This window comes from Somniosus microcephalus, chromosome 19 (genome assembly GCF_052327205.1).
Source record: "Somniosus microcephalus isolate GS21.2 chromosome 19, FLI_Smic_1.0, whole genome shotgun sequence".
Lineage (NCBI taxonomy): Eukaryota > Metazoa > Chordata > Chondrichthyes > Squaliformes > Somniosidae > Somniosus > Somniosus microcephalus.
This window is the reverse complement of record NC_141005.1, coordinates 51,030,620-51,057,814: the sequence shown is the minus strand read 5'-3', so window position 1 is coordinate 51,057,814 and position 27,195 is coordinate 51,030,620. Positions and strand designations below refer to the sequence as shown.

Below are 27,195 nucleotides of genomic sequence, written 5' to 3'. Positions count from 1 at the left end.
AATGTTTCTGTAACGCTGACACCTATGCTAGCTCAGTGATCGGCAGTAACCTAGGGGCAAAGGGCGTAGGTCAGCAGCATAGGTACACAAACTGGGCCTTTCTGAAATGAATCTCTGCTGTGAAACTTGAATATTATCATAACTTATGGAAAATACTTAAAATGTTGTAAAAATAAATGAATAATCTCCTATTTTCTTTTTAAACTCACCTTTCTTTTATGCCTCTCCCCATGTCACGCATTACTCCCCTGCTGAGGAATCTGGCAGCCTATCTTCTTCCAGGCATCTGCCAGTGCCACTGTGTAACTGCCTGCTAAGAGGTATGAAAGCAGCTTGTGGTAATTTGCCCTTTGATGTTGTTTTCCTCTTTGAGGGAAACTGCCTAACTTGTGCTTTGCAACTCACTTATTACCCAACTGAGATTGTGCACTTGCCATACAAAAGATGCATTTAAAAGGGAAAGTGCGTAGATTCTGTTAGGTTTAAAAATTGTTTGAAATAAATATTTACAGTTTAAAAGTTTCCATTTTAAACCACAAATATTTTGGGTCCAATATGAACCACAAATTATTACATGTAACACTACCTGGAATACTGTTCACTTATTTTTGGAATTAAATATTTGATAACAGCATGGGTTGAAAGAAAATATTTAAAATAAGCCAGGTGCAACCTCTGTAAAATATACTATCCATAAAGGTCTGGGAAGTTTAAACCTATTACTTTCAGCTAATTCAATTTTGTTATTGGGTTTAAATTGATTGGAATAAATATAAAGGACAGTACTTAGACAGCTTTTCCCTAGAGTAATCAAATATCAGGGAGTGTTGTTAATATTTTGAATTCTAGAGACTTTACCCCCCTCCCTCCACTGCCAAAACCGGCTCCTGCTGACATTTTTGGCTGTGTTCCAGCTTATAAAGTTAGGCTGTTTATTGTTAATTTCCACACTATTATCTGTGATCCCAGATATCATTATTTATGTTTAAATTCCACAAATTGGGTGTCATATTTATTAAGTGATTTATAGAATAGAATTAAAGATATAAAATAGATGTAAAATTCTGATAATGCTGGAATATCTGACAGCAATCATTTCGAATGATTTAAAAATGAAATAGAACAAGATAAATGTAGAGTTAAGAGGAAAGGGATGCCCCTTGTTGACCTTCACATGGGGGGACTTTCAACCAATTTATTGTTTTAATGGCTGGCAACCATAATAGTGCAAACAAATAACAGTACATTTAATATTATTTCGGGCTTTAATTACATTTTGAAGTAGGCTCTAAAAAGGTCATTTTTTTAAATGAATTTATCAGATTATGGTTGTGTATAGATTAACAAAATTACTTTCTTATTTGGAAAAAGAGGTGTTAACCTGCTGACACAACAGAGCAAGTATACCGTGTACATAACAATATAGATTTAAATTGGTAACAAAATTACTTTCTTATTTGGAGGGGGGGAGGAAGGAGATGCTAGGTGTGAACCTGCTGACACAACAGAGCAAGTGTACACAGCACAGGCCCGGGTGATCTCTTTAATTGGTTAATAGCTGGGAAAAAAAGTGCGGTTGGCGCTGATGAGCGCCACCACCGGGTCAGGAGCGTGCATAGCAACCGAATTCCAGCCGCGCAGCCAGCCGAGGGTTTTTTGTCGCTCTGTCCGGCGGCTGGTGCCCGGCGCTAGGCCCCGCCCCCTTCGCCTCTGTCGTCGTCGGAGGGGGGTGATGTGCGTCAGCCATGTGACGCGTGTCTAGCCAATCCTTGGCGGGGAAAAGCTGACCGCCTCATCGCTGTCGCCATTACGCCGTATGTGTGTGTATGTGAGTGAGTGAGAGAGGGAGGGAGAGCAAGCGAGAGAGAGTCAGCCAGAGAGAGAGAGAGAGGAGCAGCCTTCAGCGGATAACTGGCGGCGGCGACTGATTTTCTGTTTTAACTTGGGAGGTGGACGAAGAAGAAGCAGAAGACAACAACACCACCACCACCACAGAGAGAGAGAGAAAAAAATATATAACCCAACCTGGGGGAGCCTCCTGAATTAAAGCGGACAATCTCTGGGCGGACGTCACTTCTTCCATCGCTGTGGAGATTTTTTTTTAGTTATCATTTAAAAAATATATATTTATTTTTTTGTGTGGAAGTGGTTGGTTGGTTGAGGGGAGAGAGGGAGAGAGAAAGAGGGGGGGGTGATTGTTTCATCCCTCCCGGATCTATCTAGATATTTTTTTTTTGCAAAGCAAGACGGAATCTTTAATTCGACCTCCGGAGAGAAAGTCATGCACGGAGCATGACTGCAGCAAACTGGGTGGCCAACGGTGCTAGCTTGGAGGACTGCCATTCGAATTTATTCTCTCTGGTGAGTGTGAGAGAGACTGGAGAGAGAAAGAGGGGCCTTAGGCTGTGTGGGAGCAGCCATTTTCTACTAATGGTTTAGCATAACCGTTTACATGGCCTTATTTTCCTGTCTGGCGTTTATTCCCCAGCCCTCTATTTTTGATGTTTACGCCCCTCCTCCTCCTCCTCCTCCTCCTTCCCCCCCCCCCCCCGCCTTCCTAAAAGCCTCCACTACGTATTGTACATTATTATTTTCCCTTAACAGAGCTGGAAGCTTTTAATCCACCATCTTGAACTGGAAAAATGTCTGCATATTTCAACCCGAATTAAAGCATGTCTTTTTTTTTAGAGGGGGGGGGGGGTGTTTAATCTATACATGGCAACTGTGATGCTGTTTGCCGTTTACATAGCGTTTATTCTCTCCTATTTTTTCTCCCCCCCCCCCCCCCCCCCCCGTCTTTACATTTTCCGGTGCACGTATTCTCTTTTTTAATACTCCGTCTGTAGTAATAAATCATGTCTCTTGTCTGAAGTTTTAATGTTACATACTTTGCTGCAGTAGTTTTGAAATTTGTTTTCTTCCACTCTGCTTTATCTGTTTGGGATTCAATGTATTGTTTAATCCACAGCTTTTTGAAATCTTGTCACCTTAATGTTTAAACCGTTTTAAATGTTCACGATGGATTCTAGTTAACGCCTCCACACAATTTACATTTCCTTATTGCGTGCTTTGTAGAAACGTATTCTTCCCTCATGTTTACGTATTGTGGATTACATCTTTTTAAATCGTTTGAGGTTGTTGAGTGTTTCATCATTCGGATAAAAGTATTCAACAGTAGAAACCTTTTTTAAATTAGTTACAAAAATACGGTTATGTTAATGAATGAATTTGACATTTCCTGTGGCGATTTTGTGGTTATACTAATACTATTTGTATCCCATATTTAAATTATCAATTCCTGATCAAACAAAGTGTCTTAGTTTAAGATGTAGCTGTCATGAGTTGGTTGACGATGCCAATGATTAATTTTTTTCTCATGTTGTAATCAATTACATTTGTAATCATATTTTGACTTGCAGTCAGTATGATATTGAGCATCTCTGCCAAAGTTCAAAATAGCCTCTTTGTAATTATATTTGAAACACAATTAATATATTTAGGTTCAAATGATGTTTTAAACTTTTCTTGGGACTTTTTTTGACATTTTTCTCAACCAACAGGCTGAACTAACTGGCATCAAATGGCGTAGGTACAGTTTCCAGGGTCTAGGGGGCTGTGGTCCCATCATCTCAGCACCAGCTCAGGATGATCCTATTCTACAGACCTTTATTAGATGTCTACAGGCCAATCTGCTATGTGTATGGCGACGAGATGTGAGACCCGAAGCCAAGGAATTGTGGATTTACTGGTGGGGAGAGGAGCCGAATTTAGTTGATATAATTCATCATGAATTACGAGGTGAGTCCATCGTCTTTCTTTTATTCAATAAAACGGCTGTACTGTTGGAGGAGTTTTCATGATTGATTACTGTTTCTCAGGCATACACGGTCTAATATTTTGAAGAGGCATGTGTGGTAGATCAAATCTTTAAGAGGATTTTTTTCTTTGCAAAGCCGTCTCAAGTGCTTATTTGATCATTTCAGGGTTGTCTTTAAAAATGGTTTTATGACTGTTAATTGCAGATAGGTTCTTTGGCATACAGATATACACAGAATTTTTTTCAGTAATTTAAATGAAAAATTCCTTATAGGATTTTCGTCAGAACTGGCAAGGACTTTCAGTAGAATACCTCTAGAGCTGTTAATCATGACATCTGAAAATTACTTTGTTGTGCTGATTGTTGACACTTGTGTAGCTGTTTTTAAAAAAAAAAAAAAAAAATCTAAAGAATGTAATGAAAATATTTGTACGTAGTAATCTTGTCCACTCACCTGCGTAAGCTTGTGTGGATATTTTGGGTGCTTGGAGTTCAGATAGTGATGCATTGTTTTAACAGTGGCTGTGGCTGGTGGTTTACAGCTTTTGGTCTCTGGAAAGCTCCAGAGAGGCCTCCTGCAAGGTAATTTGACTCTGTCAGCAGGATAGTTGTATACTATTTACTGAGAAAATTCTTAGAATTCCTAGCTATTAACTCAGATTCTCCTTTGGGTTTAAAATGTTATAATTTACTTGTTTCATGTGCATAGTTTGCTTTTACTACAGTAAAAGGTTTTGTAGTGTTTGCACACCAGATGTAACTGATCTTTACTTACTTTCTGTGAAAGAGTAATTGCTTATTTGCATATAAAAATGCCAGCAGATAGAATAGGAACTTGGTCTGCCTGAAGATTTTCTGGGTAGTGAATTTAGCAGCCTGGAAACACATTTCAGCTGTTGGGGAGCCCCCTTACCCAGAGATCAAACACTTAGCAAGAAACTTGTGCAGGATGATGTGGTAGACAGCAGCTGTGAATTTTTGTTTTGTAGCGGCATGTCATGGCTGCGGTACTAAAATATGTTGTTTGCACACTTGGGTGAAAAATAGTGGAAGTGCTGTAAAGTAACAGTGTAATGTAGTTGAGGAATATCATTGAATATAATGAGTCAGTAAAACTGTTCTGCCTATCATTAATCTTTTTTTGGCGTCCTCTGCCACATGTTGCATAATCCCTTGCCAAAAGTTAGGGCACTAGTTGGAAAAACGTTAGCAACCAAGACTCTTGAAAACAAGCTAATAAATGAAGGCTTCGCATATGTTATCTATATAATATGGTTGGGAATGTGTTCTGGTGACTCCGTTTTATTTTCACCTTTTTTGAGTTCTATTGTCTTGAATTTTGATGTCAGGATCTTGTACTTTTGTTCTCTATATGATCGATAGGTGTTGAACCATAATTTTGAAGGATTCCAATTTGGTAATACAAAATAAAAACGGTTGGCTTATGCCATTTTAACCTTTGTGCAGTTTCCATTTGTAGTGCTGTCTGTAACTAAATCTTTTAGGATTTGGTCAATTGTTTTCTTCAATATCTGTACAGGAATCTAGATACTGGCAGTCTAGCTTCTACATCAACTGAGTTGGTAATGTAATTCTGAAATTAACCTGAAAATTGATACATTGATGGCTTTAATCTATTGTGTATCTTGGCTACTTGGTATCTGTTGTGAAATTACTGTAGTAAACCTGATGAAAGTATGAAATGTTTTGAGAATTGAAAATTAAACTCAAGAATGGTAACAGTTGCAGCATTCTGTAATGGGATTTAAGCATAAATACTAAAACCACAAAAACTGTTCTGGTAAACACCATCTTTGTCACCAGAGTGACACTGACAATCAATTTGTGGTTGAGGAATATGCCTTTGCTCTTTTTCCTATTATAGCTTAGCTAGGTTACATTAGTCTGGATATTTTTAAAAATATTAACATACTGCTTTTTAACACACCTGTATCTCTTGTTTGTGTCAGTACTCAGAGTTTCTCCATATTACCTGTGGTTATTTGATATTCGGCTGGTTACGGGAAAAAAAGACTTGTAAACCCATTTTTTTTGAAACTTTCACTTCTAAGCTTTGTAAATGAGCAGTCATGACTCAAGTTTTGGAAGTGAATACATTAATAATTTTTGATCCCTCGATCGGAATTTTGTAACTGCATTATATATCTTCCTTTATCTTCATCCCTGTAGTGTGTTTGTATGTATTTGTGAGATTTAAATCTGACTTAACTGAAGTTTAGTGAGCTGTTACTGACTACAAATGTATAAATACAGAAGCTGAAATGTTGTTACATTGAGCCTGGATGATGATGTTTTCCTTAATGAAGCAAATTGTTGGTGCCCTTTGATCAAAGTGGGTTATGGTATCTTGAAATCAGATTTTGTAAATTTACTGGTTGATTCAGTTTAAAAATACTGGATTCAACATTTTTGGGAAGCTTTTTATTAGTTTATGGTCTGAATATTTTTTGATTTATTAGCCTGTGACTACTTGTATTTGCAGGGTGGCTTCTTGTGCTAGTTTCTTGGTTTATTGTTTTTAAACAACAGTGAAAAAGTGGTTCTTTTTTTCCTGGAAGCTCATTAGAGACTAGTAGTTAACTCTGCCCAGGTATACTTAATAGGAATTTTTGCCTTTTTGGTAAACTTTAAACCATAAAATTTCAGTTGTGAAATAGCTTGATGGTTTGCTGCAATCAGGTTTTATGGTAGAGCTTGTAGCTCTGGTTTGTGGCTATTTATCAATACAAAGCTTCCCACATTGGAGAGAGAGAGGTATTAGTAACGTAGTGTGCAAAAGAATCTGTTTAATATGCCTGAACGTTGAGACACTTTGGAGTTGCTTAAAGAAACTGAATTTAAATGCCAGGCCATAGTGAGACGCTGTTGTAGCTGCTCACAGTGTGGGTGGAGCTTTAAGCATGCAGGACTGTATGTGTATTGTCTGAATGTACAGTCATTCAGCTCCATTCACACCAAAAGCCATTTCAGGACTCACTTAAAAGCATTCCTGAATTTGGGATAGCTGCAGGTGTTACACCAAGAAATGTTATTGGAAGTGAAATCTTGATGACCGTCAGCTGTAGGTAAACATGCAAATTGCATTAATGAATCTTTAAGTTCAAGCTTTGTTTAAATTGTGTGTAGCTTTTGCATTGGAATTTTATCAAGTCAATAAACGACTTGGTGAATCTAAGTTTTTACATTGAGGATAATTGTATATTTTGAGGTTAGCTTTTCAGGGGACTTGGTTTTGTGGGGGTGGAGGTGGTTCCTGTTCTAAAGTGAGTCGTGTATAGGAAACCTATTGCAAATAGTGTTTGTATTTAGTTACTAGTTGATCTGCCATAGTATTGCATACAGCAAGTTAGCAGATTGTCACTCTGACCTGTCTGATGTTTTTGTCTTCGTGTTGATTCCCATTCGCGTGCTTTTTTTGTTTCTTTCCATTGGTGTGGTGTGGAAAGCATCCATTAACAGCTGCAGATGCCCTGCCCTCCATAAGTTGTGCTTCCCTTCAACCCCTCCCAACTCCCATCCTTTCTCCTACCCATTCCCTTTCTGACCATCCCTTCTTTACTTCTACCTCTCCCTCTTTGAACTACCTATTCAACCTCTGTATCCTTCTATCTCCCTTGCTGCACTTTCACTGACTTCTCTTTCAACACACCGTACACTCCTCCATTCGCTCTCCCCAAGGGTGGATGCCACAAGGCACCCTTACCCTCTGTAAATTTCTCTCCCCCTCCTACCCTCCCTTCCTATTTATTTCTTCAGAGGCTTTATTTAATTTCAAAATTCAACTAGTCAATTTAGAATGAGGGAAAATTTCTGCCTTTCTGTCTCATAGATGTTAGAAATGAGAATCTGTTTCATAGTTAAGTATAAGCGTCGTCATCAGACGGAGATAATTAGTTGGTTTGAAAACTCAACTGTTTGAAAATCGAAGTAACATTAATTGAAGAAAGCGCACTTTCCTCTTTCCTCTCCGACTCCACTCTTGTTCTTACTCATGTAATGTCTACTTTGTTTTTTCTGACTCTTGTCTCAGTCGTGGTCACTCTGCTCTCGTTCTGTACTTTGTTCTCATACTCTCACTCGGGTTGTTACGTTTCTCTCCCTCAGTTTAATCTACTTTTTAAAGTTTATAGAACACACAAAAGCTGCAACAGTTGGGTCATCAGAAAGCTGCCATTTTGTCCCCCACTGGCATGCAATCTCTTTTTTTAAAAACATACTGATTATGATTTTTGCCATGGTAAAACTTTACAATTTGTTTTGTTTTTCAAACACTATTGCTACTGAGCAGAAAGTGCTAAAGAAAAACACCATCAGTGGAGTTAGCTGAACATGCAACCTAGGAAATTGGGTACACTGCACAATCCAGATTCGACTTAGTCAAAGCTCTGGGCAAAAATATGAAGTCCAAACCCAAGATTTTGGGAGAAGCTGAGGCCTTCAAGGAAACACTGCAGTAAAGGCAGTTGAAGATGCTTTAGTGGATATATTTAATTTTATGAAATATACAACTTTTGGAATTTTGAAATCTTTTTTGGATATTTGTAATTTTAGTTACTGAGTGGGAAGAAAAGCTGGAAAAAAAATTCAGATAACATTGTGATTTGTGAGAATACAATAGCCAGATTCTGCAGTCTGATAATATACCCTAACTAAGATAGCAGCTGTTGTCACACCGTGTGACACCTTTAACATTGAAAATAACTTTCACCGTGCCATCTGCAGGAGTGACGAGTACTGCAGGTACTTATGAGTTTTCAATGAAATGCATGCCCCACATACTGAATTTAATATACATTAGATTTGGAGCAGTTACTCTGCACCACTGATTTGCTATTTGCAGGTCAGCAGCCATTTTATGCTGGTGTAAAAACACATGATAGATGGCAATTGTATCTTTGAGTTTTGAAATGCATGTCAGTATTTGGTCATTTTTTTCTTGCTGTTCACAACCTGGATTTGGAGTGATGGTTTAATCAAAATATTAATTGATTACAGTAATGTACTCCTGTAGATGACTTATTGATTTAAAAAGGCTGTGTGGAATATCCCTATGCATATATTTCAGTAATTATTTAATTTTGTACTTAGCCTGCTAATTTATTGTAGTTAGTTCTCCCCCTTTCCAAATTATTTGAATTCGTACCAAAACCCACTGTTTTTATTAAAAAAAAAATCCAATTAAAGAAAAAAATGTATTGAATGCTAGCATACATGTTTCTGATGTATTCAGAATATAGTTGGCAAAGTATGATTTATCATTAATGATAAAGCACTTGTGATGAAATACCTGTTGGTCATGTTCTTAATCTGTTAGGAGCTGCAGAAATTTGGAATCCCGCTTTGGTTTTACCAGTAGCTGAAATGGAAGGAATTTCCCGGAGATGAGTTGTTGATTTTAGTTTTGTGAACCTTTCTAATCTTCGAAACTGTGTGTTACTTGGTTTAGATTTTGTAACGGCTTTTAAAATCTAATTACTGCCGTACAGCCTAAAACCTGCATTCAGTCACGCTTTTGAGTTTCACTCTAGATACCAAATGACTGAAACAGACAGCTTTGGTGCAGTCAGGATTATTCTGTGGGAATGTCAGTTTCTGTGATGTGGAACACATCATTGTTGCTTATTTCCAGACTTCTCTGCAGAGCTGTCAGTTTTTTGTTGGCTGAATTGTATGTTGAAACTGTTTCAATAAGGGATGTCATGGATTGCAGAGCTGTTATAATTTTTCAGTCCAATTATTGGGAGGGCTTTTCTTCCCGCCCACTACCAAAAAAACACATCTGTCCCATAACTGTGCATCAATAATGTAGGCTGTCTTTTTTTCAAAACTCCAGATATTGAGATTGTTTGGCTCAGTGTTGTCATATAACATGCTAAGGTGGGAAAAATAAACAGTTCATAGTATCCTTTTCTGGAGAAACGGTGTGTTTTTGCAAACACAAAAAAATGAAGTTTTTAACTTTGACCCCAGTATTTATTTCTGATCTAAGTAGTGTGTGTTTTGTGTGTGCAATCTTAAATAGTATCTAATTTTATCTGTTGTGCTTTGAGTGAGATCTAGATGCTCCATTCAGTATTTGAGGGGTTGTATGTTTTTTCTGCCATCTGAACAATAGAGATTGAATGCATAGCTTCATTAATGATGTTTCTTATAACATTTTCAAGCTTGTTTTTGTATTATTGTGGCAGATCATTAGCACAATGACCTAATTGGTAGCTGGTGATAGCATTCTTGTTTTTTTTTCCATATATGAGCCCTCCTGGCAAATGTTCTGAATTATAGTATATCATGGACTAAAATTAGGGAATGAAGTAATGCATCATTTAGATCCAACATGTCCTTTCTTGGGGAAAAAAACAGGTTTAAATAATTATCCTTTAGTTTTGGCATTTTTTACACAAAGATCTTGGCGGTCTTCCCTCCTTTTATTTAGCCCATATATTTGTAAACTTTGACTGCAGAAATAGCAACAATTTGCAGACGTAATAATTTTTCCTTTTTTTTGCTGACTGACTCCATTAATATATTAAAAGATTCTATTGGATCTTAAGTTTTGTATACATATACTTGAACTGTATCCTTGCCGTGCACAGGAAATGGTTCTAGATCTGTTTAAAGACTTGTGTTTCCAAACTGAGCAACATTCTTTGGATAATGCGTACATTGAACTTTATGTAATAGGTTGCATTTTGGCACAGTGCAAACTCTAGTTACCTAGACATTACACAACACATTTTCATTGTTTCCATTATAGCAAAGCTAACCTTGTGTTTACACTGACTGCCTGTTAACCATTTAAATTCTGAAGATTGTTTCATAAATCATTTGAAAAAAATTATGTTTGGAGCATAAGGATAAATTGCACACACGAGTCAATGCTGTTGTGTGATTGTTCAAACCTTAAGGTACAATTCTTTTACTTGCCAAGTTAATTTAGCTGTTTTCTAATTGCATTAGAACTTTATGTAATTTGCCCACCCAAAGCCGAATTATCATTTTCTAATTTTATGTATAGTTGCTATGCATAATATGCTAATTGTTTCTTTTCAAACCCTTTTTTTTGGTGCTTATTAGGGAATGTTGAGATGAGGAAAATTTAAATCTTATTTGGATTGTTCATAAGGTTCAGTGCTTTCCTATAGTATTGTGTTTATGGTAACTGTAACTGACATTTTTCCTATAGTTTTGGTGCATGAACATTTTAACGAGTAGCTCAGTGAAGTCACTCATCTTGTTTGCATTTGAGTCAGAGTCAATTGAGTTTGATAGAAGGGGAATGAATACTGCCCAGGGCATTGGGATTCACTGACTAGCTTTTTACTGTTGGACTATAACCTGGTGTTGTGTGACTTCTTACATTTGTCCACCCCAGTCCAACTCCGGCATCTCCACACCATAGCTTTTTACTGAGAGTAGCCTTTGAGAACTTTTATTCAGCAGAAAAGTCACAAGATCTTGGTTTAATATTGTGTGTGTCTCTTTTCTCTCTTGTCCTGCTGCTCCTTTCCTGTTTCCATGTACCCCCTTCCCAACTGAGCATCGTCTCAAATTGCTAGGTTGTCTGTTAGTGGTGGTAGCTCTCGGGTGGGAGTTTGATGCGTCTTTTGGTCTGCAAGGCTAAGTTATTAGATAACTCAAAGTTGTTTTATATTGACAATGTGAAACCATTGGTGTTGGATTGGAAGTAGCTTGTTAAATTTTCAACCATCGCAAATTTTCCGGAAGGGGGTGGGGGAAAGCTAATGGAATCTGGCCACTTGTCTGAGACTGTACAGATCTTGAAATGTTGGCAAATAATACTGGTGTTCTTGTCAGCATTGTGTGGCATTAGTGAGCTATTTTGCATGACCTCATGAATCAAGGACTTAATGTGTGCTGTCAACTGTCACTTATGAAAATGCTCATTATAAATAGTGTGTATATTTCATTAAAATATGGTGTGTGGTTGTAATCTATTCACTAGGTTCAGATGGTCATTACCTGCAAAACCTTTGTGTTTATGAATCCCTTTTCTTTAATGACTACTTGAAGCTCACTCCCAGATTTCTTTGTTTACCTCTTTCAGAATGTAGTTTGTATGTATTTTGAGGAAAATGAGATATAGTTGGGTGTTCTTCTATAAAATTAACTTTTTAAACTTGTATCATCAGCCTTCCTCAGCAATGAATGTATAGTTATTGGGTTGAAGATTCATTGGGCACAGATTGGGTAAAGCTTCAACATTTTCTAAAAGTCTCGAGGGATGCTGCATTTTTATCTTTTGCTTAAAAATTAATTTGATTTCTCAACAGTTCTTAACATTTTGTTTGTCTTCAAATTGGCTGCACTAAACTGTTTCTGGCTAATTGATGGTTCCAATGAACAGTGCAAAATCCAAATGGTAGAGCTGATGGCTTGGAGTTTCCGCTAGGTTATGTTGGTATTTCCAGCGCAAATTGGCCAAACCAACACAAAAGATGGATGAATTTCGAGAGCAAATTGAGTTTCTGGGATCTTCTGCACTAGTTTAAAAAAAAAAAAAAAAAAAAAAAAATTGCGCTGGAAGCTAGCCCCACCCACAAAGCTGGCCACGCCCCAAGATTGAATTAAACACCATGCCGAGTTTCCGCTAACTGCGCCCGTTTGCAGGCATTCGAAGAGGCACTTAAAATTAAGCGTTTTTTTTAGTGCAAAGGCACTAATAGACACCTTTTTTCAAAGTTTTTATTTTTAAAAATTTACTAAAACTGATTACTGTACACCAATGTAACTAGTAAATGGTTCTGTATAGTTTTTCAAAGCCATTTTCAGTTATTTAGAAAATCGAGTTACTCACAGATGATGGACTAAGACACTTTGATTAAAAATGCTTATTTTTTATGATAAACCCATTTTCAGCTGTATTAATAAAGTTGCACCAGGTTACCACTTTTAAATATTTCAAGGAATATTTTTTAATGCAAAATTAAAAAAATAATTTGCACGCTGCCCAATTGCACTGGTTCATGCAGATTTGATGTTTGGCAATATACAAATGAGTTTGAGTCAAAACTTGAGAGCAAAAAATATCACTTCTGAAAACGAGTGCAATTTGCATCTGGATTGCTTATTGCGCCCAAAGCGGAAACTCTTGGCCAATGTGTTTGACTAAGTTGTTATCCATTTGAACATAAACATGAACATAAACGTGCAGATGTCGAACCAGCTTTGCAGCACACCTTTAAATCAATTACTTGAAGTCTTGCATGAAGTAGTGGTTTCAAAAAGTACATGTTTGTCTCCCTACATGTTTGTCTCCCTTTCACTGCCCCTGTTCATCTTTGTGTGCCTGTCTGTTTCTGAGTGTACCACTCTGTCTCTCTCTTTCTGTCACTGTGCATCTCTCTCTTACTGTCATTCTCTGCTTGTGTATTTGTATGAATGTGTCTTCCTTGCTCTAGTCTCTCACCCCGACCCCCCTCCCCAACTCGTGCTCTGTGCCTCTTCCCCTCCCTTCCCTCTGTCATGTTTGCAACTTTGGAGCAACTACCAAAGTAGGAAACTTGTAGTTACGTGTTGCTGTTAAATCTGGCCCACTATAAATGTCGCAGACTCGGTAGCAGAGGAACCAGATTATAATCTAGAACTGCAACCAACAGAATAGAATATCAATGGGAAATGTTAAGTGTTATTGTAGATGCTACCGTGAGCCTGCTGTACCTGTAATAACAACAGAAAATGCTGGAAAAACTCAGCAGGTCAGGCAACATCCGTGGAGAGAAATTTGAGTTGACGTTTCGGGTCGAACCCTTTTGAAGAAGGGTTCGACCCGAAACGTCAACTCAAATTTCTCCACGGATGTTGCCTGACCTGAGTTTTTCCAGCATTTTCTGTTATTTCGGATTTCCAACATCTGCAGTATTTTGCTATCGTACTGTCCTTGCACCACGTGCTGCAATAAAAATGGGGTTTTGCATCAGAGAGCAGAAACATGTAGTTATCAGCAGCTGGCAGAGATTGAAAATTGATGTTGTTTTTGTCCTGCATCTAGATATATTTGAGGTATTTTAAAATCATTTCAATGTAATTTTGCACATTGATAAAACACTTGTCAATTCTGCTGTTAAGATATAGTATCTATATTTAAGTTAATGATTTCATAGTTTAACATTTGTTTTAACCAGTTTATTTAATTGTCATTTGAGCAAAGATAAAATAAGATTACATTTTAGTGGTTTTAATATTGATTTAGATTAAACTATTGCAAGATTGTGAAAGTTCAGATGCATAAATGTTTGGTCATTGAAGGTTTGAAGTTACTGGATAAAAGGGATCAGTTCTGTCACTAGAATTTCAGTAAAATGCAATTGTGGGCACATTAATGTTTGTATTATCCTTGCTTGAAAGGCACAGCAGTAAAATGGTACATTTTGTCCATCCAAATCTAGAGAGAATTTTGCACTGCGTAACATTGGGTGAAGCAACAGTGATAGAGGGATCAATTTGTGGTGATGAATTAAGAGTGACACACAGGAAGAGTATTGGTACAACCTTAAAGCGTAATGGCTTGTGTTTTTTTTCATTGTTGTGCTAGATAAACACAGTTGCAGCACTGATAAACATGTCTTGGAGAGGAGCTCATTGATGCACCCAAATATCTGTACCAATAGAATGTTCTACTTCCAGCTGTAATTATACTGGTTTTGTGTTGCTGCAAACAGAAGTATCCACACAACATAGCAGTGGGAGACCCTCGTGGGGAGGCTGTCACACACTTGTGCTTGAGATTGCATAGAGTGCAACTCCAGTAAACATGAAGCTGAGTTTAAAAAGTGCTCAGGGTTCAGTTGCACTTTTCTCCCTTTCTCCCTTTCTTTCTCTCCTTTCTCTTCTCAATTCAAATGCTTTATTGGCATGAAAGTTTACAGGGAACCATATTGCCAAAGCTTACATAACAAAGTACAGTTTTCCAACATTCTGTAGGTGTCAAACAATTTTGACCTTTGTTGGGTACATACAATATTAGTTTAAACAATATTAATTTAAACAGTCGTTGAACATCGTTGGGTACATTCAGTATTAATTTTAAACAGTCCTCAGGTTGTGACATGTTGTTACATATTTGGCACCAAGGTATGGTCTGTCTCCTTCTCCCAGGGCTAATCTTAATTTTGACAGGTCATCCAATTCTTTGAAATCTGGGGTTGTTTGGCTGAGCTTGTCAAATAATATGTTTCTTGTTGTGTTGAATTTTTCGCATTTTAGGAGGAAATGCATCTCTGTCTCAACCTCGCCGGCCAGACATTGATCACATATTCTATTCTCTCTAGGCTGCCAGGATTTCTTGTATCTTCCTTTTTCAATTGCCAGTTGGTGGTCGCTTAGTCTGTACCTGGTGAGGGTCTGTCTCTGTTTTGTGTCTCTGATGGTCGAGAGAGTCTGCCAGTTTATATTCTCTCTTTTTTAGGGCCCGGTAACATTCTAATCTGCTTTGGCTTTTGGTTATTTTGTTCCAATGTTCCAGGTAGGTTTCTTTGCATTGTTTAATGATTTGGTTCACTCTGATTGGTGTTTGGACGGCAGTGTTGGTCTGGGACTGGTCAGGGTCCGGCTGAGTAGGAGTACTTAGTTTCAGTAGCAGCTGACTCAGGGGACTCTTTTCTGGGTTTAGCTCTTGGGTCTGGAAGGCTTTAAAATGAAGGGTGTCTGGGGAGCTAGATTTGAGGTGATTTAGGAAGTTTAGTGCTCGTTTTTGGATGTTTATTATCAGTGGGTATCTGCCTAGTTCGGCTCTGCATGCATTTGTTGGTGTTTTCCTTTGGGTGCGAAGAATGCTTCAGCAAAATTCTGCATGTAGGGCTTCTATTGTGTGTTTTTCGCTCGCGCTCTCTCTCGCGCTCTCTCTCGCGCGCGCTCTCTCTCGCGCGCGCTCTCTCTCGCTCGCGCTCTCTCTCGCTCGCGCTCTCTCTCGCTCGCGCTCTCTCTCGCTCGCGCTCTCTCTCGCTCGCGCTCTCTCTCGCTCGCGCTCTCTCTCGCTCGCGCTCTCTCTCGCTCGCGCTCTCTCTCGCTCGCGCTCTCTCTCGCTCGCGCTCTCTCTCGCTCGCGCTCTCTCTCGCTCGCGCTCTCTCTCGCTCGCGCTCTCTCTCGCTCGCGCTCTCTCTCGCTCGCGCTCTCTCTCGCTCGCGCTCTCTCTCGCTCGCGCTCTCTCTCGCTCGCGCTCTCTCTCGCTCGCGCTCTCTCTCGCTCGCGCTCTCTCTCGCTCGCGCTCTCTCTCGCTCGCGCTCTCTCTCGCTCGCGCTCTCTCTCGCTCGCGCTCTCTCTCGCTCGCGCTCTCTCTCGCTCGCGCTCTCTCTCGCTCGCGCTCTCTCTCGCTCGCGCTCTCTCTCGCTCGTGCTCTCTCGCTCGCGCTCTCTCGCTCGCGCTCTCTCGCTCGCGCTCTCTCGCTCGCGCTCTCTCGCTCGCGCTCTCGCTCGCTCGCGCTCTCTCTCGCTCGCGCTCTCGCTCGCTCGCGCTCTCGCTCGCGCTCTCTCTCGCTCGCGCTCTCTCTCGCTCGCGCTCTCTCTCGCTCGCGCTCTCTCTCGCTCGCGCTCTCTCTCGCTCGCGCTCTCTCTCGCTCGCGCTCTCTCTCGCTCGCGCTCTCTCTCGCTCGCGCTCTCTCTCGCTCGCGCTCTCTCTCGCTCGCGCTCTCGCTCGCGCTCTCTCTCGCTCGCGCTCTCTCTCGCTCGCGCTCTCTCTCGCTCGCGCTCTCTCTCGCTCGCGCTCTCTCTCGCTCGCGCTCTCTCTCGCTCGCGCTCTCTCTCGCTCGCGCTCTCTCTCGCTCGCGCTCTCTCTCGCTCGCGCTCTCTCTCGCTCGCGCTCTCTCTCGCTCGCGCTCTCTCTCGCTCGCGCTCTCTCTCGCTCGCGCTCTCTCTCGCTCGCGCTCTCTCTCGCTCGCGCTCTCTCTCGCTCGCGCTCTCTCTCGCTCGCGCTCTCTCTCGCTCGCGCTCTCTCTCGCTCGCGCTCTCTCTCGCTCGCGCTCTCTCTCGCTCGCGCTCTCTCTCGCTCGCGCTCTCTCTCGCTCGCGCTCTCTCTCGCTCGCGCTCTCTCTCGCTCGCGCTCTCTCTCGCTCGCGCTCTCTCTCGCTCGCGCTCTCTCTCGCTCGCGCTCTCTCTCGCTCGCGCTCTCTCTCGCTCGCGCTCTCTCTCGCTCGCGCTCTCTCTCGCTCTCTCTCTCGCTCGCGCTCTCTCTCGCTCGCGCTCTCTCTCTCGCTCGCAGCGCTCTCTCTCGCTCGCGCTCTCTCTCTGTCTCTGTCTCGTGCGCGCGCGCTCTCTCTTCTCCCTCCCTCCCCCCCCCCCCCCCCCCCCCTCCCCTCAGGGTCAGGTGGAGAAATTAAAACCTGACTCATTTTACCACCGCTAATACAGTTTTCCAGGTGTTTTGGGAAAAAATGTTTAATTTGACTTTGCAAAGAATGATCAGTGTCATTTTCAACTATTGCTTAAGGCTGAAGCTCGCTACCATTCTAAATAATGGCTTAGTTTAGGATTGATTGAAGAATTTGCCTGCACCCAGTCACAATGTAGTATAAGAAGTACTGGCTAATGCCTGCATCTATTATCTTAGTAATTGCTCTTAATATAGATTTTCAGTATATTACTTTTTCTTCTTTTCATTCTTGTATAATATATCACCTCCCTATATAAGGGATGTGGAACATAATCCAATAAAGCCATGTGAAGGTAAAATGGCAGTTTGTTTGAGAGAGGCAGTTTGTTTGCTACTAGTTTGTTGATGCACTGATCAACATGGGGAATGTGTGAGGATTTTGGGGTGTAAATGGACCAAATTATTTATTTTTATTCCTATTAAGTCCACCCTTATTTTAACCTGGTCAGTTGACTGCACTGGGCAGCGTTTAGAGTTTCATTTTCCTTTAATACTTCAAAGTTGAAGTGCTCTGGAAACAAACAGAATTGATGCTCTCACAAGCTTGTCACATCCTATGCATATAGAGCAGCTGCAAGATATTTGGTATTCAATCTGAGTCATAACTTGTTTATAGTAAAACTATATTTGACGGGCAATTTTCCAACCCCCCAGAATCTCTGTAGATGTTGGTGCAAAATCTCTGAAGAGTTTGACTCAAATTTCCACAATTTTCAAAAAACCCCGCCAATGTGTAAATTGCCACGTGCTTCGACTTGGCTGGTTGAATTGAGCTGTAAGTCAAGTGTACTGTTTCTGTATTGTTAAATGTCTTTACCAGCTTGGGGAAAAATCAGTGAGGTTTTTGGTAGTACAGGTACTGTTGATTCCAAATTAATGTGTAGTTGGTTTGGAAAGGAATGTTGTACTTGGAACAGTTTTTTGTGTAGAAGACTTATTTTAAAAACACAGTTTAAATGGGCTGAAGCACTCCTTGTTGCAAATGTCTGTTGGTGATATTAGTATACCAACATTTGACACATTTGTATAACCTTTCTCTCCCACTTAACCCATTTAAAAATAGTCCACTGTTGTCCGTAAGTTCCATGCTGTAATTTCTTGCAAATCAACATAAAAGAGAACAGGTGTTGGGCTGACCGTATAATGAGCAGTAAGAACAACAACTTGCACTTGTGTAGTGCCTTCAATGGTTCAAAGCATTCCAAGGCATTTCCTTCTGGCGAGAGGGAAGGAGAGGGCGAGAATCCAGTCGCGAGGAGGACTTGCTGAAGAGTGACCAAAGATGTGGTAGAAAGTAGATTTTGAGGAGGCTTTTGAAGGCGGAGACTAATGTAGTAAGACTGATGGTTTAGGAAGAGAATCTAAAAGTGCTGAGCTTCAATTGCTGCAGGCTTTGTCACTGATTGTGGGGGTGGGTGGGGAATTAACAGACAACCAGATTAGAGAGAGAGTTGCTGGAGCAAGTTGCAGAAACAATGTGAAGTGAGTCCATGGGCAATTTGTAAATTAAGGTATTTGAAATCATTGTTTTGGGAAGGGGGCGATCAGTGGAGGTTGGCGAGGACAGGGATGATAGTAGGCAGGGGTTAGTACAGGTACAGTACCATTTAATGTTTGATTTGGGAATCTATATTTTAACTTTTGTACATTGGGCATTAATGGAAGTGAATATGAACATCTGCTTCAATATTCTTTGATAAAGTTTGTCATTATTTGAAGTCAGTTTACTACTTTTTTTGTATGTGTAGCTTATGTCAATTTAAATTTCTGTGGGCAATGATCAGTGTAATGTTCAGACAACGCTGTAAGCAGTGTTCCTGGGACTAGGGACTAGGGACAGGGTCACTGGCAAGGCTTGGAAGCTAAGCAGAGCCAGGCCTGGTTAGTACCTGGAGGGGTGACCATCAGGGAAGACCAGGTGCAGAAGGTCACGGAAGGAACCACGGGAGGAGCGGCTGGTGAGCAGGCCCGGGCGGTGGGCTGAAGATTGTCGGACAGGAGGAATGGTGGAAATGGAATGGCGGCGCGCACCGACGCAGCGGCTTTGCTTCTCCCAGTCATGGGAGCTTGCAAGATCACATTTCGTTGTTCATGTACTTGTGCAATGACAATAAAAGTTGAATTATAATTATAAAATTATTTAAATTTGGCAGCAGCAATTGTTTAGTTGACCTTTCTTACATAGGATATACAGCACAGAAACAGGCCATAGGATATACAGCACAGGAACAGGCCATAGGATATACAGCACAGAAACAGGCCATAGGATACACAGCACAGAAACAGGCCACAGGATATACAGCACAGAAACAGGCCGTAGGATATACAGCACAGAAACAGGCCATAGGATACACAGCACAGAAACAGGCCACAGGATATACAGCACAGAAACAGGCCACAGGATACACAGCACCGAAACAGGCCACAGGATATACAGCACAGAAACAGGCCGTAGGATATACAGCACAGAAACAGGCCGTAGGATACACAGCACAGAAACAGGCCGTAGGATATACAGCACAGAAACAGGCCGTAGGATATACAGCACAGAAACAGGCCGTAGGATATACAGCACAGAAACAGGCCATAGGATATACAGCACAGAAACGGGCCATAGGATACACAGCACAGAAACAGGCCATTCGGCCCAACCAGTTCATGCCGGAGTTTATGCTCCACTCGAGTCCCCTTCCGTCTGTCCTCATCTAACTATATTTTTCTGTGGCCTTTAGAGTAAGCAAGCAAACTGAGATTTAAGTTACAAAGTTCAGGTTATAAAGTCAAATCTTGCCTGCATTTCTGTCCAGAAATTATTTAACATTTTATTTTGTCCAAGACAAATATGCTGAATGAATACACCTGATAATGCGTTGCATACAACAGTAGTAAATTATTTTTTTCTATTTGTGAAATATCTGTGCCCAATTTTTCTCCATGAATCACAATAGCCTTCAATGATTTCCCTTGTGATTTTTGTGCAACATGACAACCATTCTGGCCATTAGTTTGATCCAATTAATAATGACTAATCTTTAAGTACACTTAGTGCACAAAAATAGGATAGTGACTATTGGCAATTCTAAAAAATGGACTTTAAGCAGGTAGCTTTTTGAGTTAATGTTCTGATATTTTCTCCTGTGTTTTCTGTTGTGGTCTCCCAGAATTTGCAAAAGTTGTAGCTGATCTTTCCAGCCAATCTGTCCATCTGCTAAGAGATACATATAAGCATCTTGTGTTGACCACACCACCCCAATGGCAAACCTCCACTGAATAGCATGCATGCATACATCACCCCTTCCCCATTACATTTATCATGTCATGTGCTTGTGGCTCCAATGCATGGTCCACTACTCTGTTCCTGTCTCAGATAAAAAGAAAACTTCATGGAATTTTACAGCATTCTAAATAAAGACAAATTTGCATTGTGACTTTTTAGAAAGGAAGAAAGTTTTGCTTTTATATAGTGCCTTTCACGACCTCCGGACATCCCAAAGTGCTTTACAGCTAATGAAGTACTTTTTTGAAGTGTAGTCACTGTTATAATGTAGGAAACGCGGTAGCCAATATGCGCTCAGCAAGCTCCCACAAACAGCAATAAAATAAATGATTGAATCATCTGTTTTTAGGTGTTGGTTGAGGGATAAACGTTGGCCAGGACACTGGGAGAACTCCCCAGATCACCTTTGAATAGTTGTCTGGGATCTATTACTTTCACCCGAGAGCAGACAGTGCCTCAGTTTAACAGCTTAATTAGAAAGCCGGCACCTCCAACAGGACAGCACTCCCTCAGTGTTGCCCTGGAATGTCAGCCGAAATTATGTGCTTAGTCCTGGAGCGGGGCTTGAACCTGCAACCTATTGACTCGCAGGTGAGAGTGCTACCACTGAGCCAAGGCTGACACTTGATCGAATCATTTTTATGCATCCAGTTTTTATGCTGTGTCGTAATTGATTTATTACACCACAACCCTGGCTGCATTTCTATTGCTGCTGTTTGTTTTGGTTCAAGAACTTTGCTAACAAAAATAAGGATTAGTGAAACTATTTTAAGTATTGCAAACTAAAATTGGGCTTGTGTTGAAAGCAAAACTGCAGCACTGGTACCAGTGACTGTAGTCTGAATGATATCAACTGTGCAGTCTGGGGCCAATATTTGTGTGTTTCTTGTAACAATTGGTTGCAGCTGATTTAATCTCACCAATCTTGTAAAGTTATTACGCCATGTAAGAAAGAGCTCCCAAAGCAAATGAAGTTCAGTGAGCTTCCTGGGTTTCTTGTAAATTAGGAATGTTACTAGGCCCTTTAAATGAGCATTTTGCTGTCTCCGTGGTTTCCAAAATCTTTCAGGTTATGGAAATCTTGACTTTTTTATAATGATTTTTGAAGCAATGTAAAACCAGAAGTAGTGCTTGGAAAGAGTGATGGTACATAGATGTACACTATCTGAGCATCTGCCAGTTCATGTCTCCATTGTCTGCCAGCTTCACTGCTGTAACTTTAACACTACAGGAAACTCTTTGGCATACGGGACCGGGATGGTGCTGGTTGATTAATAATTCTGGATGACGGAGAGGGTTATCTACCGAGGCTATTGTTAAAACACAAAAATAAAAAAATCAAGAAATGTGCAGTATACAGTAATTGGGTACTCACCTACAGAATGTTGTTAAATGGATGGTGCTTGATTAAGTACAGTACTGCCAGTTGAGGATAATCCATAACTCTTTAATTGCTTAACAGAAAAACAAAACTTATACAGTAAATGACTGTATACAGTACTGTAGTTGACTACAATTATTCAAAGTCCTTTTGCTTGGACCAACTTTTGGGAATTCCATAATGCAAGATGGGGGAGATAATTCACGATAAAGATGGAGAGACACACAGGAAAATGGTGGCTCAGAAGAGACTACCGGCAGCGCGGGAGAGTCGGACTCTTGTTATTGAGGTGTTCGGACTTCCGACAGCGCCAAGAAGCCGAGTAGTGGCAGTTTGGAGAACTACCCCTACTGACTAACTCGGCCACCGCGGGAGACTCGGACTCGGCCACATTTCCGGTTATTGAGGTGTTGTTTTCGGAGTATGAATTTTGACGATTAATAGAGAATTCCGGATATTTAGGTGCCGTTTAAACAAGAGTTTCCTGTACCACAATTTAGGGGTTTAGAAACCATCAAATGTTTTGAGTGTTACAGCCTTGTGCAACATCATTGAGTGTAATGTGTGGACTTCTCAATTTCTCTCCTCTTCATCCTCCCCTCTCTCCTTCCCAGGTTTGAATGAACAACAGGTTGTCTAACCAACCAGGGGAGAGCATGTCCCTGTTCCTTGGAAGGTGAGATGGTTGGATGGCATTCACAATGACCACTGTTTCCTGTGGGTGCTGGCAACCTGTGGTATACTGTGTCCCGAATGATTAATTGTACCAGTTCACTTTTGGGCAATTTCACTTGAGCAAAATTGGCTTGGTGCGCGAAAGCACCTTGTCATGTGCTATGGAGTACAGGAATGTTTACAATTTTATGCTGAATCTGGTTTTGGCTAAGCTCAGGTGGGACCGTTATACACGCAGTACAGTTGGCCTTGATGCACCTGGGCTAGGGAGTGGAAAAATCAGTCGAATTAACCTTTGCTAGAAGTTTGAGAGTGGGCTACACATAATACAATTTTGCTTTGCTCTAATGCTGCCCATGGTTGAATAGCCTGCTGACACCATGTTCATTTGTTTCTATGTAAAAAATCAAGTGCCAAATGTATGACAAAGGGATTTAAACCTCCAACACTAGGCAAAATTGGAGTAAGTTTGAGGACTTGGGAGATTCTTCAAAAGGGATGGAACAGATGAAGTGCACATCTTTTTGGAGTATGGTGGTTGGTGAAAAAGCCATCAGAGTGTGATTTTTTTAATTTTTTTATATAGATGTTTCAAGGTGTCACTTAGTATATGCATAGCTTAACATGTATTCCAATTATGTGTAGTTTTTTACTTTGCAATTTCAATAAGGACACTTTTTTATAGTCTAATCGAAATGGTAATTACTGCTAGAATGAAAACTGTTAAACTGGTTATTAATAAAATGTTACAGTTGAATGAACTTTTTATGCAACCTTGCCTTTATGAAAGGGAATTTGTATTGTGGTAGCTGAAACACTTGCAGGATACTTTCTTGTCTCTGAAGAAACATTCTTAGTTAAAACATTACTAATGGCATTTTGCTCAACTTGGCATGCACTGTATTTGCTAGGCTTTGTTATGGCTGTAGATCTTTAACCGAGCTAGCTACCATACGTTGTCAAATGTTCTTGTATGATGTGCTGTAGTCGCTTTTAACAGTCGATTTAATGAGCCAAGAGGTAGCAATGCTGTTTTGTGTGAGTGTTTCTTAAATGATGTGAAACTGTCTAGCAGTTATATGCTTGGTAACATAGGAACTGCAGTGTTCTCCCTTGACTATTCCACATTGGTAAGATTAGAAAAGGACATCCAAACTGCTGAAAGAACTAGTCAGCACAACCTGGGCTGGAGCTGTAAAATGTCATATGTGGAAATGCTGACTTATATAATGGAACATAAATCACACAATCTCTGACATTGATGGGAAATTTATAGATGTTCCAGTTTATACTGATGGAATGCCTACTATTAATGTCGAGGAGCCTTGGAAAAATTGGTTTATTTGAATTTATGCAATTGGCTTTCTATTTCATTGGGAGTGGTACTTTTGCAGTTACTCCTGAGTGTGTGTCTGGCAACACTGCAATAAAAACACATGCAGTTTACAGCTGCCATTTGTGAGCCTGGAATGCTAATTTACATCAGCTTTGTGCAGTCACTAGCACATTACCCCTGTAATAGGGAAAAAAAAGGGCAAATTTCATCAGTTACTCTTCTTCCCCCATGGCTTATTATATTTAAACAACCGAAACTTTATTGAGCAGATTTGAATTTTTGATCATTGTAACTTATTTCAGTCAGTTGTGCGAAGGTTTGAGCTGTATATTTAGAAACACTAGAATTTGAGTACCTCCCTGGAAGTGAAACTGCAACACCTTTTTAGCATTGTCTCATTTTGAACAGTTGACCTCTTCAGCTTGGAGGGAATGGAAGTGTTCACTGTGGCTTAGGTTAATGTTACGATGGAATATTCACACCAGTGTTAGGTTCTGGTTTTCCAAACTCCTGCTTGTCTTTAAATATTTGGATGCCAGTAAGGCATGTACTTAGCAGCTGGACCAAGATCATTTTAACTTGCTGTTGAATTTTATCTCTTCCCTTTGGTACTGGTGCTTTTGTTGGATGACCTGTCCTGAGATGGGAGGTTTCAAGTATCTCAAGTGTAGAAATCTCATTGTGTCATTTGAAATTAACGTGCTTTTCTCTGAAGTTTAGGAAGTCTAAGAAATAGGATATTACAGTTTTGAATTTGTCGTAGTGCTCGTTTTATTTTTAGTATAACACAGCCAACAATGGTGTATTTGTTCAGATTGAAAGATTGTGGCCAATGAATATAAGCTTGCATTGTCTTTTGAGCTTAAATTAGCAGCTGCTTGTCCTAAAAGCAGCTTTCGATAGTTGTTAAAATCTGATTTTCTTGGAAATGTTGTTTAGTTTTGTCATAGTAAAACCAGTTGCATTTTAAGTTTCAAATCTAACTCCAGTTATTACTCATTTCTAGTGTGCTTATTAAAATACTTAATTTAACATTTTGTTAAATAAATATACTATGCTGCAATAACAACAGAAAATGCTGGAAATACTCAGCAGGCCAGGCAGCATCCGTGGAGAGAGAAACAGAGTTAACGTTTCAGGTCTGGGACCCTTCATCAGAACTGGAAAAAGCTGGAGATGTAACAGATATTAAGCAGGTGCAGAGACGGGGGCGGGGGGTGGTTGTTCGGAGGGGAGGAAGAAATAGAAAGAACATCCTGCACTTCTGTAAGAGGCAGGAAAGATAAAATGTTGCAAATGGGAATGGCAAAAATCATACTGCATGAAAAATGGGGGCAGGGATAATTATCTGAAATTGTTGAACTCATTGTTGAGTCCGGCAGGCTGCAAAGCGCCCAATCGAAAGATGAGGTGCTGTTCATGCTGGTCATACTTTATCAGGGTAACTGGATATCCATGCATTTCTATCGGGGTGACAATCCAGACTGATGTTTATTTTCACTGCCTGTCCTCAGCCTCCAAACACTGAGGCTAAATGTAGTGCCATCACTGTACCCAAACACATACTGAGGGATTGAACCTGGGACCTTTCTGGTCTGCACTGCGCTGCACCATGAGGTGAACGCACACACTGAGCTCTACAAATAATTTAATTTCAAGTATTTTATTCTAATAGTTTTTCAGGAATTCTGGCTGAATTATTGGGTGCAGACAGAGGCTGCGAAAGATTATGCGAAGTGATCCAAAATTAGCACAAAATGTGGTGGAAGTTATTTTAAACTCAATTTTTAACTAAAGCATTTGTTTCCTTTGTAAACTCTGTGAAATACATGTTGACGCTGGGGAATGGAAAGTTTTACCACTCAATTGGTGTACTGAGCACCTCTGTCAGTTATGGTTAGAAAAGGTTCAAAGCTCCCTAGCAATATGATTAAAATCTTAACCTTGGAAGAGCATTTCCCTGCTGCACTGGTTTAATATTTCTATTTCCTGCACCAACCATTATTGTCTGCGCTCCGCCTCTCAAAATGTCTACAGGTACTAGGTTGTGAGCAGTTTTGCCTTGTGCTTACTGGGGATTGGGTTGAGACTTTCATGTCGGACATTTCCAACCAGGTGGGCGAGGAGACTGCCATCCTGGGTTCTGGCCTGGATTCAAAATTAGGTTCCATAGATGCATTAACTTACTGTGACCTCAACTGAATTGTATTAAAATTAAACATGGCCATAGGTTATAACCTAATGTATATTATGTAATAAAAATCGAATGGTACACTCTTTCATGCCATCTTGACCAAATGAAAGAGAGAACAAGTTTAGGTATGTTTATTAAAGGTTTGACTGTTCCATGTAGAAAACACTTTGATCGTGCCCTTCAATGCAAATAAATACTGATCGAACTATCCAAAGTAATATAGCAGACTTTCTTGCATTAAGTAAAGTACAGTTTTTGGAAGACTTTTTAAAAAAAAAAAAGGACTATTAAAGCAAAGGTACTGTAACTTTGACTAAGATGCTGGAATACCATTTTATTACTTGTTTGGTGGTCGTTTTTGTTATTGCAGTCAAAATTGTGATTTTTTTTCTTTCCTGCACTCCTGGCCTTATTTTAGTCATGTAAACAAATCTAGATGGTTATGATGTGCTCAGCTACCTGTCTGTAGGATTAGTAGACAAGGGATGCAGGTTATGCTGCCACTTTTGTGTCACTACAAAGTGATATGACAGAAATTGGAACAGTGTGAAGAAGGAGGCTGTCTTTGTTTGTAATTCCAAAGCATTGCCAAGCCTAGTTTAAAGCTGCTTTATCTCGGTATCAGTGGGATGTTTGTGCCGCCGGTTTCTTGTGCAGCTGGTGGCAACCCCAGTGTAAACCTGCCAGATTTGTTAGAGCCAGCATCCAGGAACACCTGTTGTTACATTGGATAAAAATGGACCTCCTGGGCACTTTATAAACTGAAGCAGAGCTTGTTTAAATGTTGATAAATGTTTGGACCCTCCCACCTGTGCTCTCAATCATTTAAAATTTACCAGCTGGGAGCAATGCTCTGCAATAGCAAAACAGTAGCATTACTTTTTTCTAAATACTTCTGAGGCACTCTGCAATAATTTTGAATTGCTTTAGTTGATCGATTTTTATTTAAAAAAAAGGTCAAGTGGTACTGGTAACTGTTTTCATCTAAGTTGTGAAAGGTTGAGGAGAGAAAGGGAGAGAACTCTAGGTTGCATCGTCAGGAGATTTGCAGCCACGCAGTATAACCAAGTTACTGCCCGCTGCACATGGGAACTGTAGCTACCGATCTAAG

General features: G+C 40.3%; 1 protein-coding gene across 2 annotated transcripts in view; it reads left to right on the top strand.

Annotated features, from left to right (window-relative positions):
* Nucleotides 1-1,784: 1,784 nt before the first annotated feature.
* Nucleotides 1,785-27,195, top strand: part of LOC147104427 (mediator of RNA polymerase II transcription subunit 13-like) — a 356,394-nt gene continuing 330,983 nt past the window's right edge. For both annotated transcript variants that reach the window (XM_085961771.1, XM_085961770.1), the window contains exons 1-2: nt 1,785-2,361; nt 3,561-3,798. In XM_085961771.1, coding sequence (XP_085817897.1) covers nt 2,293-2,361; nt 3,561-3,798 — 307 coding nt within the window. In that variant the 5' untranslated portion in view covers nt 1,785-2,292. The remainder of the gene's footprint in view (nt 2,362-3,560; nt 3,799-27,195) is intronic.